Source organism: Microchirus variegatus (genome assembly GCF_963457635.1).
Source record: "Microchirus variegatus genome assembly, chromosome: 20".
In the NCBI taxonomy this organism is placed as follows: Eukaryota; Metazoa; Chordata; class Actinopteri; order Pleuronectiformes; family Soleidae; genus Microchirus; species Microchirus variegatus.
The window spans coordinates 2,963,967-2,982,192 of NC_139821.1; the positions used below are offsets into that span (position 1 = coordinate 2,963,967).

Below are 18,226 nucleotides of genomic sequence, written 5' to 3' on the forward strand. Positions count from 1 at the left end.
CCCCCTTTGTTATCGTTAAATGTTGATGTGATCGTTTTTATGTTTAACCTCTAAAAAGTTTGCTGAACATCGTTTCATGTTACTTAATCTGCAATAATCTACTTTTTCCCCCCCATTTAATGTCCCTTTGGTCCATTTAATCTGTGATTATGTCGTTTTTAGCTCTCGTTATTTATGTAAACTCTGCTTTTTAATGATTTTTTATGCCTCTTTTGTGTTAAAATGCACCAATAAAGTCCTTCAATCTTGAATCTTGCAGGTGTTTGACACTGGAGAACTGCAAAAACGTGATTAAAATCAACATTCGGTCTAATGATGGTGAATAAAAGATGCAAAAATGACGTGAAAATCAGTTATTTTTAACAAAAAAACTTTCCTTTGTGTTGTTTTTTTTCCCCTCGTGAAACAAAGTAATCTATGAAATATCAAAAGAATCTGATGTGTTTTTAGGAAGAAAAGGAAAAAGAAGAAACTTCTCTGTTGTGATGAAAACTTTCCACACACACACACACACACCAGGGAAAGATAAAAACACACACACTCACTGTTTGTTTAGTGCTTCAAGTGGCACGCGTCCGGCGCGCGCAACACACCGGCACCGTCCGCAGGAGCCCAAGGTGGATCCACGCGCCAGGGGGGCGTGGCCAGCGCGCTGCTCCGCATTGAAAAGCAGTGGCGTCTGTCCTCGAGGACTCAGAGCAGCTCTGAGGAGCGCGCGAGGCTGAATTCAACCCCCGCCCTCCCACATCCAAAAAAAAAACAAACAAAAAAAAACTCTGAACAACAAGTGCGCGTCAACGACACGTGAACGGCACGAGCGGGACGCACTGAGCGCGAGCTTTGGATTCTTGTGTTTTTATGCGCGTGTTTTTGAATGGACTTCACAGTGAGGATGGAGATAAACGTGCAGCAGCATCATCATCATCATCATCTTCAGCATCAGCAGCAGCAGCAGCTCATGCCGCCCGCCTGCTTCTTCTCCGCGGCGGCGCAGAGCGTCCAGCTGAGCCCGTGCGGCAGCGGCAGCAGCAGCGGCGGCAGCAGCGGCAGCCAGGGCGGCGGCGGAGGCGGCGGCGGAGGAGTTGGGAAGTCCGCGTCCAAGGCGCCCAAGCGGCAGCGCTCCTCCTCGCCGGAGCTGCTGCGCTGCAAGCGGCGCCTGAACTTCGCCGGCTTCGGCTACTCGCTGCCGCCGCAGCAGCCGCACGCCGTGGCGCGCCGCAACGAGCGCGAGCGCAACCGCGTCAAGCTGGTGAACAACGGCTTCGCCACGCTGCGCGAGCACGTGCCCAACGGCGCCGCCAACAAGAAGATGAGCAAAGTGGAGACGCTGCGCTCCGCGGTGGAGTACATCCGCGCGCTGCAGCAGCTGCTGGACGAGCACGACGCCGTCAGCGCCGCCTTCCAGGCCGGCGTGCTGTCGCCGAGCATGTCGCAGGGCTACGCCGCGGACATGAACTCCATGGCGGGCTCGCCCGTGTCCTCGTACTCGTCTGACGAGGGCTCGTACGACCCGCTGAGTCCGGAGGAGCAGGAGCTGCTGGACTTCACCAACTGGTTCTGAGCACCCTGCGCGAGGTAAGAGGAGGCGCCGTGGATGGCAACCGTGCACGCGCACACCACGCTCTCTGTTATAAACATAAACAACAACAACTTTCACAGTCACTTATCCTTGTTTTCTTCTCCTTCTCCTCCTCCACAGACGCTCGTATCAACCTCGTCCCCGTTGCCGTGCGCCAGTGCTGGTCCTGATGGAGGCTGGTGTCCTCCACGACTATGACGCGCGAACACTGCGCGAACACTGCGCCTCTGCTCACGCGCTCTTTTAGAGACAGAGACAGACTTGGAGACAAGAAACCAGAGAATCAGCGCCAAAGGATTTTAAAAATAAAGAGAAAGAAGAAGAAGATGGAGAAGTTTGCGTGGAATCCAAACTTTTACGCATTTGCCCAAACAAAACCCCCCGGCACATTAATTATTATTAACTAAACTATGCTAAAGAAAAACAACAACATCCAGTCAAACGATGACGATGCTTCCAAGTCTCGGATTTATTCTATTAAAAAAAATGTTTTTGCGGGAGGGAGGGGGAAATATATTAAAGTATTTTTGTATGTAAGAGATTTATAGATGTTTTGTACACACTGTATATATTTTGTCTATATATAATTATGCTTGTACACCTCCTGCCTCTGTGGACTCCAGAAGGAGTTTGACACTCCGTTTATTATATATATATATGTACGTTTTTTTATTCACTCTCTCTCTATATATGTATGTATAGATATATATATATATATATATAGCACCAATGTGTCTTATTTAATAGAAGAAGGAGAAGAAAACATCATGTCATGAAGTTCACAATGATCAAAACTTATGCAGCTATTGTCCAAACACTGCCTGCTCTTTATTGTCTTCACAAGAAGAAGAAGAAAAGTCTCGTATAACCATATTTTCTACACTCTAGTACAAGAATAAACAATGATTTGCTACTGAATGACCGTTCATGTCGTCCTTTTTGTCGATCGTTTCCGAGTTTCAGCCTTTTTTGGGCACAAAAAATCACTTTAATTTTCATTAAACAAGTGTAATTTTATACTTATTGGCTCATATAACTGAAGGGGGAAGTGATGAGGAAGAATGGAACACTTTAAACTGCACCAGAGCAACAGAAAAGGGACAAAGGAACCCACACTTTTACGCGCAATTACGCACGCTTTACGCACGCGCTTTTCTTCACTCCGCTGTGGAAATTCCACACTTTTACATGTTTTAACATCAACACAATACGGAATTCTTCACGTGCGATCACTTTTTTTGTTTCAAACAGAGCGCAAAAAAGGTGCGCAAGTGTCCAAAAATGTCCAAAAAAGGTCACATCTGCGGCCACACGGGCAGCTGTGAGGCTGTGCCATAACGATGCAGCCGTTTTTTTTTGTTTCTATCCAAGAGAATTTGTGACAAATAATGAGATTTTTTACGTTTAAACAACTTCTATAAAGTTTTGGTTCTTGTAGTTTTGTTTAATCGCAGTGCGTAAAAATGCGCAAATGATCCAAAAATAAAGAGGGAAAGTTAGTGAAAACATTCAAATAAAGGCTCAATTCATGTTTTTTGTTTGTTTGTTTAAGTTTTTTTGCTTGAAAATATGGTGAAAAAAAAAGAAAGAAAAAAAGTTCAATTTGTTATGTCAGTGGCACGCGCTGTTCCTTTCTTTCTTTATGTGGCTGTGGCAGGTACGTGCGTGGGGGCGGAGTCTGCAGCCAAAGGGGCGCGTGTCTGCTGAAATGAGTGTGTGTGTGTGTGTGTGTGTGTGCGCGCGTGTGCGCGTGGTGAAGTGGAGACACGGAGCTGAACTGGCTGATGGCTCGTGCCTGCTGACAGCAGCGTGCCGCCGCTCAACACACACACACACAGAGCCAGGTGGTTGCTGTCTGTGTCTGTGTCTGTGTCTGTGTGTGTGTGTGTGTGTGTGTGTGTGTGTGTGTGTGTGTGTGTGTGTGTGTGTGTGTGTGTGTGTGTGTGTGTGTGTGTGTGTGTGTGTGTGTGTGTGTGTGTGGCTCACTTCAGTCATTTAAATATACAAAACAACAAAACTGTGTGAAACTTAAATTATAGTGATTTTAAAAGACTTGGACTTAGCATTTTTTTTTATTAATTTTAGTGAAAAGTAGCAGATTATGTGATTTAATATTGAATTTTGTATATTTGAAGTAGTTTTTGTATGCATATTTTAATATTTTCTCCATTATGTGGATAATGTATAAACAGTAACAGTGATATACTGTTGTATTTGTTTTATTCCTGGGTAAATTAAAGGTTAAATAACAAAGAAAAACCTTATCATTAAACTTAAAAGTGTCAGGAACTTTTTTTTGTTTACACTCAAAACATGGATTTAAATTTTTTTTTTTTTTTCTGATAATTTAAACATTTGAAGGTTTCTAAAGAAAAGAAAGGGGAATAAACAGAGGCCATGTTGTGATCTAACCACTGATATTCACTGTCAATGAAACAGTATAAAAACTGTATAAATATTGCACTTAGCTGCATAAATGACACCTAAAAAATTACTTTAGTATAATTCTGTTGTCATTTCACAATAAAACACATCTGTCCTCTTATATTTTTCATTTTACAATCAACTTTACACTTTCACACTCTTTGTTTTCATATGAAAATTAGAAAATACAAATAAATAGAGCGTGAACTTGTCTTTAGTGATGCAGATACCTGAGACCTGAGACCTGAGACCTGAGACCGGACTGACGTGACCGCAGGTTCAGGTCCTGCAGGAGTCGTCCAGAGGGTTGGAGATGACGGACTTGTGGATGAGCATGAAGAGGGGCAGGTAGGCCAGGAAGTCCAGCAGGTCCAGGGGGGGGAAACGCTGCAGCTCCAGCCTCACGGCCGCCTCCTGCTCCAGGCGGATGCCGCCGGCCTTCAGCTCCAGGAGCAGCTGCTCGGCGCTGATGAAGCCCTGCTGAGGTCCGGCGTCTCCTCGCTGCTCCTCCAGGAGGAAGAGGAACAGTTGCTGCTCGAGAGTCGGGGGACGACAACAACGGACGTGTTTTGTTACTCAGAGCGGGATTTTTACCCTAATTTAACACCTGTGGAGTCATTGGGGGCCATCTCCGCTGCCCCCTACTGTCTGTTAATGGAAAACAAGTGAAGATAAATTGATGTTATGTACTCCGAAACTGTAGGGGGAGCTCTCATTTTTTCCACCACACGGTCTTTAAAAAAGAATTTTCTGATAATTTAAACATTTAAAGAAACTTCCCGCCAAAAACACTTTGAATGTGACATTTTTATAACTTTTCTAAAGAAAAGAAAGCGTCCTTGTTATATAGGGAACTTTTGTATAACTCAGGGTCATTTTCCCGCCTTTTTCATCTACAGAAAAAAAATGTTTTTGGTGTAATTTATGCAGCTAAATTTATGATGTAACTCCACTGAGTTACATCATAAAAGTTCCCTATAAAACAAAATGCTAAAAAATGTCTTCAAAAGGTTAAAACATGACTTATAGCCGCCTAACTTTACTAGCATTAAAGAAGCTAGCCTGGAGTTAGCCTAGCACGAGCCAACTGAGCCGATTCGTCCTCGGAATCCTTAGGTTGCTTCACACTTTTGCTTCGAAAGTATCGCGATGATGAAGTACGAGACTTGCGAGACCGGGAGCTGCCGACGCATCGCGGTCCGTTTGGCTGGCTTTACTCGCGCGACGTTGCTGTTGCGTCTGCACGCGTCTGAGTCGCGTAGAGCCGTTAGCGCGGCGCAAACTCATTTAACAAAGGTTTGAATGCAACAGACATTTGTTCACATGTAGAAGTTAGACGCCGTTAGACACGTTTCTCTAGACGTTTTTTTCGTCCGAGCAAAGAAACGTCAAGAGTTCTCGGCCACGTGCCTAGACAGGTTGTGGTGAAAGACAATAGAACAGTTGTGTCAGGTTATAGGTTTTATTGTATGACCTGTTTATTTGTGTTGTTTTTATATTTTCCACAGTGTTTTTTATTGTTTCATTGTCTATTAGCTCACACGTTTGCATGTTTTATTTATTTATTTATTTATTTATCTCTGACGTACGGCACTTTGTTTCAGCTGTTGCTGCTGTTGTTGTTTTTAAAGTGCTTTATAAATAAAGTTTTGGATTGGACTGGATATACGAAACTGACATTTCTTCCATGTATGGCCCTTTAAAAACAAGGGGAACTGGCTCTTGGCGTGGTCTGGTCACAGTGTGTGTGTGTGTGTGTGTGTGTCCGTGTGTGTGTGTGTGTGTGCAGCCTCAGATTACCACAGACTGATTCCACAGTGTTGTGTGAGTGCACCTGTTTGCACTGTTAATGCAGTCAAGGTAATAATTGCCGGGGGGGTTGGAGGTGGTGGAAATAATCCCTCTGGCAATTAGCCCACTCACCTCCTCCACCTCCTCCACCTCCTCCTCCTCCTGCACCTCCTGCACCTCCTGCACCAACACCACACCGACTTCTCCAGTTAACAAACCCTTTCCCTAACAGCTCTGTAATTACTCCTCCTCCTCGTCTACCTTGGCTCAGTTTTCCATCTTTTCATCTTCCTCTTCTGCCTTACAAACCATAATCCAGGTCCACCTGGTCTGCTACAGACCATAGTCCTGGTCCTGGTCCACCTCACACGAGCCGTGTTTTCCCCGGGCCTGATTACAGGAAGGAGTTGGCGGATTGGACGGCGACTTCACTGCCGGCCGCTTTAATGAGATTAGGGCCGTTTTTTTTTTTTTGTTGTACAAAGCGCGTCTTGAGAATGGCTCTTCAAAGTGTTTTTTTTTTGTTTTGTTTTGACCAGCGTTTATTTCAGTGTAATTACAGCGGCGGAACAGAGGGGGCGTGGTCGCGGACTGATGTGAGCGACTTAATCTGACGCGCAGACGTACGCGAGCGCGAGGAAGGAAACACAAGCTACGGCGGGTTTTTTTTTTATTCTCCCTCACCTTTGCTTTGAAGAGCCGAACCTCCAGAGAGCGAAAGTCTGTGCTGCTGATGAGTGAACGCATGAAGTCACTGAGGGAAGAAAAACAACAAGAGAATTTACTACTGGAAACATTTATATACATATATATGTATATATATATTTATATATATATATATATATATAAAATACATACATTATAAACATTAGAGGAGTTGAGAGGAAAGTTAAAGGGTCAGTACAAAACTCACATAACTGTACTTTACTTTGTCAGTTATACTTTTGGCAACTATCACTTTTACTCACTCACTCAAACAGAGATTCACTCACTCACTCACTCACTCACTCATAAACATACTCACTCACTCACTCATAAACATACTCACTCACTCACTCACTCACTCACAAATGCACTCACTCACTCATAAATGCACTCACTCACTCACTCACTCACTCATAAATGCACTCACTCACTCACTCACTCACTCACTCATAAATGCACTCATTCACTCACTCACTCACTCACTCACTCACTCACTCACTCACAAATGCACTCACTCACTCATAAATGCACTCACTCACTCACTCACTCACTCACTCATAAATGCACTCACCCACTCACTCACTTACAGAGATTCACTCACACACTCACAAACATACTCACTCACTCACAAATGCACTCACTCACTCATAAATGCACTCACTCACTCACTCACTCATAAATGCACTCACCCACTCACTCACTTACAGAGATTCACTCACACACTCACAAACATACTCACTCACTCACAAATGCACTCACTCACTCACTCACAAATGCACTCACTCATTCACACACATTCACTCACTCACAAACTCACTCACTCACACACATTCACTCACTCACTCACTCACTCACAGAGATTCACTCACACACTCACAAACATACTCACTCATTCACAAATGCACTCTCTCACATTCACTCACTCACTCACACACATTCACTCATTCACAAATGCACTCACTCAATCACACACATTCACTCACTCACTCACTCACACACATTCACTCACTCACTCACTCACTCACTCACTCACACACATTCACTCACTCACTCACTCACTCACTCACTCACTTCCTTGTTTAAGTTTTCTATAAGAAAACTTACGCTTTGATACTTAAGGACAATAAATGTGACAAACTCTAAGGCTTTTACTTCAGTAAGTTAAGGTGTTTTCTGGTCACATACTTGTATTTTTTACTTAAGTATCACCTTTAAGGTACTTTATAAAAGCCTGAAAACATTTTTTGTGATTTTGTCCGTGCGATGTTTGCGATGATGACGACGATGATGATGGTAAAGTGTTCTGAGCTCTTTGTGGTTGCTCACAGTCAGAAACAATGCGTGCGTACACGAGGACGTCCCGCCATAGTAACGGATAAAACTGCTATGGGTGGGGGGGGGTTCAGCGGGTGAGTTAGTGTGTGTGGGGATAATTGGGGGGGTGTGGGGGGGTTGGGGGGTTGGGTGAGCGAGGTTCGTGTGGAGGTTTAAGCGACAACAGTAAATAAAACTCTCTGTGTGGTGAAATGTGACCACAAATCTAGGTTCACGCGGAACAATTAGAGGGACAGACTCTACCAATTGTGCGGGGGTGGGGGGGGGGGACAGACTTGGCGGGGTACACAGCCTTGTCCTGTCCAGCGTGTGTCACAGCGACAGTCGTCCCCTTCTCTAACGAGCGCCCTGGTGTTAATGAGCGCCCGAGCCCGCGCTCAATGGCCCAAAGAATGGGCCCGAGCTCGGGCCCCGGGGGCCACGGAGGGCAGCGGCACGCTTGAGTGCCCCCCAAACCCCCCCCCCCCCCCCCCAAACTCGGCCACCCCGCGCTGCGATTGGCTCCCGCTCCACCGAGACTTGACGTGGATGAAGGCAGACGAGGCAGCTAATGATCATTAATTGCACTTGGTTTCGCAGCAAAAGAGTCCAAAAGCTGTTGCGGCCGCTCGGGGGACGATGGCGTGACGATTCTGACGGAGCAGCCAGCTCTGATAATAGCAGCGTAACCCATTTAGGTTTTTTTTGTTCACCGACTCCCTGCTGAGGACAAACGCAGCAGCAGACTTCTCGCTTACGTAATCCCCCCCCCCCCCAAATTTTGGCGGTCTCCTCATCGGGAGCTGGTGTTTACTGCTGGCCTAGTTTGAGTTTTACAGAACTAGCAACTCATGCGCTGTCATGTCAGGAAAGTCTCCAAAAACACCAGAAAAAGTGGCTAGTTTGGTGTTTACAGCGCGGCAGGAGGCGTACACGTACTAAGCTAGCCTCGTTTTTTACAGAACTAAGACTTGTTTTATGGGATATTTTTGCACGCAAGAGGCATTTTTTTCCAGGAACTTTTGCACGATACGCGCTTACACGTCAGAAAAGTCTCCAAAAACACCAGAAAGTTGAAAGTTGCTAGTTTGGGGTCAAGGGAACGTTTCTTCCCGATGTTTACAGCGCGGCAGGAGGTGCAAATGTACTTAGCTAGCCTAGTTTGATTTTTACAGAACTAGTAACCTTTTATGGGATATTTTAGTTTGTCTTTTCCAGGAACTTTTGAAAGATATGCACTTTCATGTCAGAAAAGTCTCCAAAAACACCAGAAAAAGTGGCTAGTTTGGTGTTTACAGCGCGGCAGGAGGCGCAAATGTACTAAGCTAGCCTAGTTTTTACACAACTAAGACTTGTTTTATGGGATATTTTGTTTTTTTCCAGGAACCTTTCAACGATATGCGCTTTCATGTCAGAAAAGTTTACAGTGCGGCAGGAGGCGCTAACGTTCTAAGCTAGCCTCGTTTTTTACAGAACTAAGACTTGTTTTATGGGATATCTTTGTTTGTCGTTTCCAGGAACTTTTCAACAATATGCGCTTTCATGTCAGAAAAGTCTCCAAAAACACCAGAAAAAGTGGCTAGTTTGGTGTTAACAGCGCGTCAGGAGGCGTAAACGTGCTAAGCTAGCCTCGTTTTTTACAGAACTAAGACTTGTTTTATGGGATATTTTTGCACGCAAGAGGCATTTTTTTCCAGGAACTTTTGCACGATATGCGCTTACACGTCAGAAAAGTCTCCAAAAACACCAGAAAGTTGAAAGTTGCTAGTTTGGGGTCAAGGGAACGTTTCTTCCCGATGTTTACAGCGCGGCAGGAGGTGCAAATGTACTAAGCTAGCCTAGTTTGATTTTTACAGAACTAGTAACCTTTTATGGGATATTTTAGTTTGTATTTTCCAGGAATTTTTGAAAGATATGCACTTTCATGTCAGAAAAGTCTCCAAAAACACCAGAAAAAGTGGCTAGTTTGGCGTTTACAGCGCGACAGGAGGCGCAAACGTACTAAGCTAGCCTCGTTTTTACAGAACTAAGACTTGTTTTATGGGATATTTTAGTTTTTTTCCAGGAACCTTTCAACGATATGCGCTTTCATGTCAGAAAAGTTAACAGTGTGGCAGGAGGCGCTAACGTACTAAGCTAGCCTCGTTTTTTTACAGAACTAAGACTTGTTTTATGGGATATCTTTGTTTGTCTTTTCCAGGAACTTTGTCAGAAAAGTCTCCAAAAACACCAGAAAAAGTGGCTAGTTTGGTGTTTACAGCGCTGCAGGAGGTGCAAACGTGCTAAGCTAGCCTCGTTTTGACAGAACTAAGACCTGTTTTATGGGATATTTTTGCACGCAAGAGGCATTTTTTTCCAGGAACTTTTGTACGATACGCGCTTACACGTCAGAAAAGTCTCCAAAAACACCAGAAAGTTGAAAGTTGCTAGTTTGGGGTCAAGGGAACGTTTCTTCCCTGATGTTTACAGCGCGGCAGGAGGTGCAAATGTACTAAGCTAGCCTAGTTTGATTTTTACAGAACTAGTAACCTTTTATGGGATATTTTGTAGTGTAGTTGTAGTTTGTCTTTTCCAGGAACTTTTGAAAGATATGCACTTTCATGTCAGAAAAGTCTCCAAAAACACCAGAAAAAGTGGCTAGTTTGGTGTTTACAGCGCGGCAGGAGGCGCAAACGTACTAAGCTAGCCTTGTTTTTACATAACTAAGACTTGTTTAATGGGATATTTTAGTTTTTTTCTAAAATAAAAAATGTTTTTCCCACCAACTTTTCTAGGAACTTTTGAACGACACGCTTTCACGCCAGAGTCTGCAAAAGTCTCCAGAAAGTGTCGCTAGTCGGTATTTAGAAAAAATCTCGCTTAATACTCAACAATCCATGCTTCTTAAGTTTTTCCCTGGGTAAATTTTTGGTGGAAACGCACCAAGGTTTTCCAAAATCCCAGGGAAAATAAGAAAAATTCCTTTAGCGGCTATTTTGTAGCGTTAACTTGCAAAAGTGTAATTTGTAGTGCATAATTGCTTTAAAACAGTTGTCTACGGCAGCCTGAATGGACAAACTAATTAATATAAAGATTTTAGTCAAGATTTATGTGTATACGTTTTAAACAGCAGGCTTAAAATTAAGTTTAAATCTGTTTTTTCTTTTTCAAATTCTGAAATTCGGCATTACAGATTTGGCGGGAAACGAGTAATTATACGGCGATTTGGGTCAGGATCGTTTTAAAAAGTGGGTCAAATTTGAGAAAGTTTGGGGAATTGAGCAATTTTTACATTTATACATGTGATTTTAGTCTAATTAAGTAAACAATGAAAGATTCTGCTGTGTCACGTTTCCTCTGACGTTAGTCACTAACTGTGACACACACACACACATACACACACACACACAGTGGCAATGACAATGACGGCTCCACTGAAGCCGTCTGGGAATCCTGTATGGTTATGCACTTGTGTTAGCAGGTCATGTGACTTGCCCTGAGGGAATGTGGCGCTGTGTGAGGTGGACTCTTGTCAGGAGGGGGGGGGGGGCGCATGGACAGATGGACTGAGTCATGGACCAAAACAGAGGGAGGAATGAGACAGAGAAGAAGAAGAAGAAGGGGAAACTTAAGCTGTACAGTAAATACAGGGTATGTAAGGGGAAGGTTTATAAAGTATATGTAAGGGTATTAAGAATGAATAGTAGTTGTTTAATAATCAATTTATAAATTAACCCTTAGGAAAGTGTAATATAAAGTCTATTATATCCCTTTTTTTCCATCACAATCTGATGAGAATTGATCTTTTCTTCATTTTGAACAACTTTACAAACACACCTGAGCAAAAAAACGACTTAATTTCTCACCGTCACGGACACAAAAAACAGAGATCGAGCAGTTTTTCAAAGCTTGAAATTGCAAAAAAAACTGAAACAAGTTTACTGAAACAAACCATAAAAACCCACACAGAGTCTCTCAAAAGTCAAATAAGACTTTGGAGGGAGGTTTTGCACATTTTTGCACATCAGGTAATTGAGAAAATTGACTAATTTAAGTATAGTAATGTAAATAATTCTGGGTTTTTAGCTGTTTAGCTCTAAAGAACTGCGACTCTACTATACCGGAGGTCCACAATTCAACACTTACGATGCAAAGTAGCTTAAAATGTGTATTAAATGGTATAAATCAACACATTTAATGGTCATTTTGAGAAAAACAATGATGGTAAAAATGGTAGATTTCACAGAATATAAAGCGCTAGAATAAAATGTGAATTTCAAGAGATCTACGAGTCAAGTTCCTACTAATTGACTCGGGAAAAGTTCTAAATCCTCATAAATTAAACATACGTGGCTTTAATTGATGTATATATGTATGAATTGAAATGTCATTTTTTTTGGCTGCATCTCCTCAGATTTCAAAGCCCGTCCTGATCAGATTAGCTGATTGTGTAACTACTACTGTTGCAGCTCATTTCTAAGCCTGGATTAGAGACAATAGGATTAAGTGAACCAGGTAAGAGGATCAGCCAGAGTCGAGTCGGGATGCGACGACAGAAGGATCGTCACCGCTTTTCCCCCCACGTTTCGCGACCGGCGCTCGTCTTCTCTTCTCCCTCTGCCGATCATTTAAATAACACACGGCGCTTTAACGTGGACGTTCATTATCATTACTATAACTGCCTCTGTGCAGAGACGGCGACGACGACGACGACGCGAGCGCGCCGCACAAAGAGCCGTGGCCGTAAATCAGAGGAAGAGCCGTGACCTGGTGAGCTCTCGGCGCGCGGGGGCGAGGGCTCCGAGAACAGGCCTTGACCCTGTCAGACCCTCCAGAGCGCCGGCCACGGAACCCCCCGTCTCCACACACACTCCTGTCTGCAGGAAGCTATAAAACCTCAGGGCAAAAGAGAAAAAGAACCAGTAATAATAATAATAACGACGACGACGCTGTGTGTGGGAATCTGCGGCATATGGGGTTTTTAATGTAGAGACGCGACAAGGACGAGTTCAAGGCAGATGGACGGGGTTTTACTGTTTTTAACACGCATATTTAGAGCAAAAAAATTAGGGCTAGAACCTGGTGTCGTCATTTTAACCCTTTAAAACCTCAAAATGTGCATCTGGACTTTATTTTTTTCCTTAATAAAGCAGAAAATGTCCTGTAACTAAGTGCTTTTTGCTCATTTTACAGTTGTTTATAATTTACTGCATTATAAAATAGTGTATTAACAGTTAGTGCTAGACACGTTAACCCGTTAAAGGCGGTTAACGCACGTTAGCGCATGACGCGTTTCAAATAACGAGCGGAAAAAGACTCGCATGACGTCTCTAAAGTAACGGTAATCTTTATAAACAGAGGCACACGTATGCAGTCCACAGGTTACGCTGGTTCAGTCCACTCCAGTTCCACTGTAGGTGCGCTAACGGCGCTAACGCCGCTAACGCCGCTAACGGGTAAACGGTGCCTGGACTCCGGTGCCGCAGCACGTAAACATGACGTCACACGCGTCTTTCTCCTGCCAGTCGTAGCCGAAACAAGTCGTGCGTTAATGTGCGTTATCCTTGACGCAGTTAACCGCCGCTAACGTGCCCAGCATTATTAACAATTTAAAATGAAGAAAAAACAGAAAAATTTAAGTCTTTGTCTCAATGTGCAAAAACAGGCCAAAAATGGAAATTTTGTACAGGTGTTTTTCCCACGCTCTCCTCTCTGGCAACAAAGACGCTGATTCGCTAGCTACCTGAAACGGCGCGAGTGAAATTACCGTAATAACTAAACGTTGACCGACGCGCGACTTTGTCCACTTTTCCGAAACTGTTGGAATTTTTCCGATACCGAAAACCGCCGCGTAATTTACGGTGCCGCAAAGTGTGCTTGCGCAAATTTGCATCGTCTGCGATGCGCTCGGTTAAAAAGAAGAAGTCGATGTACATATCTGTGTTGAGTGTTTTTAATGCCATGCTAACTTGTATCATTGACTTGCGCTAGCCATAGCACCAGCGAACTCGGCAACTAGAAGAACTGAAAGAAATTTCTTGAAAACGTCTCCAGACGTCTCCATCACACCGGCTGAGTTTGGAAAATAGGTCTCATGTCCAAAATTCCGAACTATCCCTTTAATCTCAAACTTAATGTCTTCGGCTGTGATGCATTCATCGACGCTCGTAAAAAACCCGCTCGCTCACAGAATTTGGCGCGCGTAATTCGCAGTTACGGCGTAAAATCCGATTTTTAAAAAAATTTAAAGTGACATAAATTGGAAAATTTCAGACATCAAAATGGCAAAAAAAAAAATCACATTTTTGTCTGAAAAAAAAACTCTTTGAAGAGACGAGGATCAAAGAAAAAGCCCCCGCACACGACGACAGAATCACTGGAACGGACTTGCGTACACACTCTTGTTCTTATTTATGGCAGGTCAGTGACTCCGGTCAGTGTGTGTGTGTGTGTGTGTGTGTGTGTGTGTGTGTGTGTGTGTGTGTGTGTGTGTGTGTGTGTGTGTTTCACTCACTCCATGGCGGTGACTTTCTGTGCCAGGCTGGCGATCACAGAAAACAGCCTCAGGTCCACGAGTCCATCTGTCACTCTGAAGTCCACCATCTCCAGGATCTAAGAGACATTTGACGGTGGACATGAAGACACTGGGTGGCACGTGTGTGTGTGTGTGTGTGTGTGTGTGGGTGTGTGTGAAGACGCTAACCCTGTAGACGTAGATCTCCTCGTCGTCCGACAGCGGCTGCGACGAAGCGACGTTCTTCAGAGCGAGAAGGACCTGGAGGCAGGAGATGTAGCCGTCGCCGTCGCCGTCCTCCTGCAAAGGAAACAATCGCCGCCATTGACGTCGTTCGGATTAAAGGGTGTTCAGAATATTCTGGATTAAACATTTTAAAGGTCCCATATTATACCGTATTAACCCAAGTTAAACTAGGTCCTGGTGTCATAATTTAGTCAAAATATCATAAGGATGAAGCACAATAGCAGTTCAATAACTCTGCCAAAACAGCCTTTTTCAGAACGCTCGGTTTTGTGCCTGATCATTTACATGTGAATGAGACACAGGTACACACACATCCACTGCTTCCAGGGGAGTGTAGCCCCTTATCACCTATTGTCATGCACCGTCGTCACAACCCCCAATTTTGGCTTCTCGCGATCATAAAAAAATCGAAGAAAAACGATTAATGCGCCGCGCGGCGTGTATGTAAATTCCCATGCTAGAAAAAGACCCTGAACGCACCAGTGTTGCTGCGGCTCCAACTGACGTGTGTGGATCAACAACACGAGGAGAGAACGTGGAAACACGACAGAAAGGAAGCCTTTGGTTGAGAAGAAATGTAGGACAACATCTAAATCTTTCTGCAGTGCTTTCAAACGCATGCTCCTCATATCACCGATCCACACACGCCACTCGCTAACCGCAGGCACGTAACTGGTGCGTTCAAGGTGTCCCTCCAGCATAGGAATTTACACACGCGATCAACAACAAAGGGCTTGTGAACATTTTTTTCATAAATAAAATATATCCACTGGACACAAAAATCCTCTGAGGCTGGAAGTTTGTGTAAAACACTGTGCTCCGCTGTGCAGCCACTCTTCCTCCCTCGCCTGCACTCTCGTATTTCACAGGGACAATGAGGAGCTACGGTGGAGCTGTGAAGTACTCTGCCTGTCGGGGTGCCAACATTCACGGTGAAATGTCGGGAGGTGTAAACATCGCGTGTTTTATCGCCTATACTTACACAAAGTGGAACCACTAAAACATGACTGAGTCTTGTTTTTTCACACTTTGGGGACTGGTATGGCCCACTGAGTCCCAAATATAAGTACTAAAAGATTAAAAAGTTGATTTTGCACAATAGGGGACCTTTAAGGCTTTGTTTGCCACCTTTTCCCAATGTTAGACGGCGTTTTCCGAGTGAAAAACCCAAGTTTGCGTCGCTTCTGAGATTCTTATTTTTAATCGCAGTAAGTGAGAATATTCAAATAAATCCAATATATAACATGAATAAAGAGTATAAAAAGTCTTTTTTTTTTTTAAATTCCACTCACCGCTTCAAAAGCTCGTTTATATTCCTCCAGCTTCTCCGCACTGAAAATGCAGTACTTTGCCAGAAAGTCGACTGAAATGAGAAGAAAATATTAAATTAAAATTAGAATTCACATAACGCCCGACGTTAATTTCCATCTTTATTATATATTTATCACCTTTAATGTCACTAAATGATATCACTTCTCTATATTTGTTGATTTTTTTTGGGGGGGGGCAAATATAACATTTTTGCAGGATTTTCAGCTTCTTTTATGCACAGAAAATTTAATTTATTTTGCTTTTTGGACAAAAAAACGACACTTGAAGGCATCAGACTTGATGATATGAGTTTCAACTGCTAATTTTAAAGTTTCTGCCTTTAAAAATAGTGATTTTATCACTATTTTGTACACATACTATGAAATTGATGACGTTTTGGTGACTTTATTTGTTCGAAAATGTTAGTTTTTCACTGCGTTTGCGGCTCAAAGCTTCGACCGCAGGAGGGAACAAACCCACAACCATGAATATTTTAATAGGCAAATTTGAGAGGGAGAGTGTGTGTGTGTGTGTGTGTGTGGGGGGGGGGGTGGTGGCTTGGTGTAAGCTGCTGCTGCCACTTCAATTTAGGAGATGAGAATGAGTCTGAGGAAGAAAGGATCCATTCATAGGTTCTGCAGAAGAAAGAGGAGCAACAGAGTTGATATCGCTGTGGATTTAAAGCCGTGGACTCTGGGGCCTTCAGCGTTATCAGCTTAGGCCCTAATCAAAACCAGGCCTTCCGCAGCCTCAGCCTTTCACATGCTAAATGCTACATTGGTATCCAGTCAACTTGACTTGTTAAAGCTTGATTGATCAAAGAGACAAAGAGCCGGTCATTTGCATCTGTTTGCAAATATCACAGATGAGGAAAAAGCGGGATTTAAAGTCACTCATTCGCTCACTCACACGGTGACTGGACGAGTGTGAAAGTGAGGCTGAGACTCACTGACCATCTGGACCGGAGTCACTCGTCCACCTGCGGCCCATACGCAGTCCTTACATTCCCACGCTGGTTCATTCCGGTTTATAAAACACAGAAGCTATAGCTAGCTAGAAACTAGCTGTGCCGTTAAAAAAGCGCTAATCTCCAACATTTTAGCAAAGGAAACGTCTAAAAAATGCCGAATCACGACCACCTTCAGTGGTATTTCAGTTCAGCGAACGATTCTGTGAACAAATCTTTTTTTTAAATCGACTCATTCTAATGATTCAGTTACACCGAAAACAACCGATTTGACCGTCACAGCAGTTTCGCGCGGCCGTCGCTATGATGACTCCGCCCACGTTGAGGAGGAGCTAAAGTAACGGAAATCCGTACCAAACCGAGTCGAGTCGAGCCGATCCTTTTAGAGACTTTTTTTTGTCGTCTTGTTTTGAAGCGGAACCTTTGCCGTCACCTGGACGATTTTCCCGCCCTTTTTTCCTCTCTAAACGGAGCTCCCCCTACAGTTTCGGAGTACATATCCATCCAAAACATCACCATAAACAAATCTTTTCTGATTCTAACGATTCAGTCCAGTCTAGATCCAGTCACTCGTCCACCTGCGGCCGATACGCAGTCCTTACATTCCCACGCTGGTTCATTCCGGTTTATAAAACACAGAAGCTATAGCTAGCTAGAAACTATTGTAAATAACACTTTTACAGACGAACAGAGCCGGGAATCAAATCCACAACCTTCCAGTTGAAAGAACAACTCACTCAACCACCGGTACCACATTCTGGTTCCAAGCGTTCCAAGCGAGCTGTGCCATTAAAAACTAATCTCCAACATTTTAGCAAAGGAAACGTCTAAAATGCGACGTTTTTCCCGCCCTTTTTTCTCTCTAAACGGAGCTCCCCCTACAGTTTCGGAGTACATATCCATCCAAAACATCACCATAAACAAATCTTTTCTGATTCTAACGATTCAGTCCAGTCTAGATCCAGTCACGGCAGCCGTGCTATGACGACTCTGCCCACTTTGAGGAGGAGCTAAAGTAATGGAAAACTTTTGCCGTCGCCTGGACGATTTTCCCGCCCTTTTTCACTCTATGGAGCTCCTGCTACAGTTTGGAATGATGTTAATGAGCTGATTCTAATGATTCGGTTACACCGAAAACAAGCTGTTTTACGAGTCACTCGTTTGCACGTTTTGTTTTGTAAAGCCGCGCCAACGGAAGTTGTGCTATGACGACTCCGCCCACTCTGAGGAGGAACTATAGCCACGGAAAACGAACTAAACTGAGTAGAGTCAAGCCGGAACTGTATAGTGTGAAGAATCTTTTTTGTGAATTTTTTTTGCCGTCTTGTTTTTAAGCGGAACTTTTGCCGTTGTCTGGACGATTTTCCCGCCTTTTTTCTCTACGGAGCTCCCCCTA

The 18,226-nt window shown here is 43.8% G+C and overlaps 1 protein-coding gene across 1 annotated transcript; it reads left to right on the forward strand.

Moving 5' to 3' along the window:
• Window positions 1–892: 892 nt before the first annotated feature.
• ascl1a (achaete-scute family bHLH transcription factor 1a) lies at window positions 893–1,561 on the forward strand (the record flags this gene model as incomplete). Its single annotated transcript, XM_083906728.1, has 1 exon — window positions 893–1,561. The coding sequence occupies one exon, from the start codon at window positions 893–895 to the stop codon at window positions 1,559–1,561; it is 669 nt and encodes a 222-aa protein (XP_083762854.1).
• Between the last annotated feature and the right edge of the window lie 16,665 nt (window positions 1,562–18,226).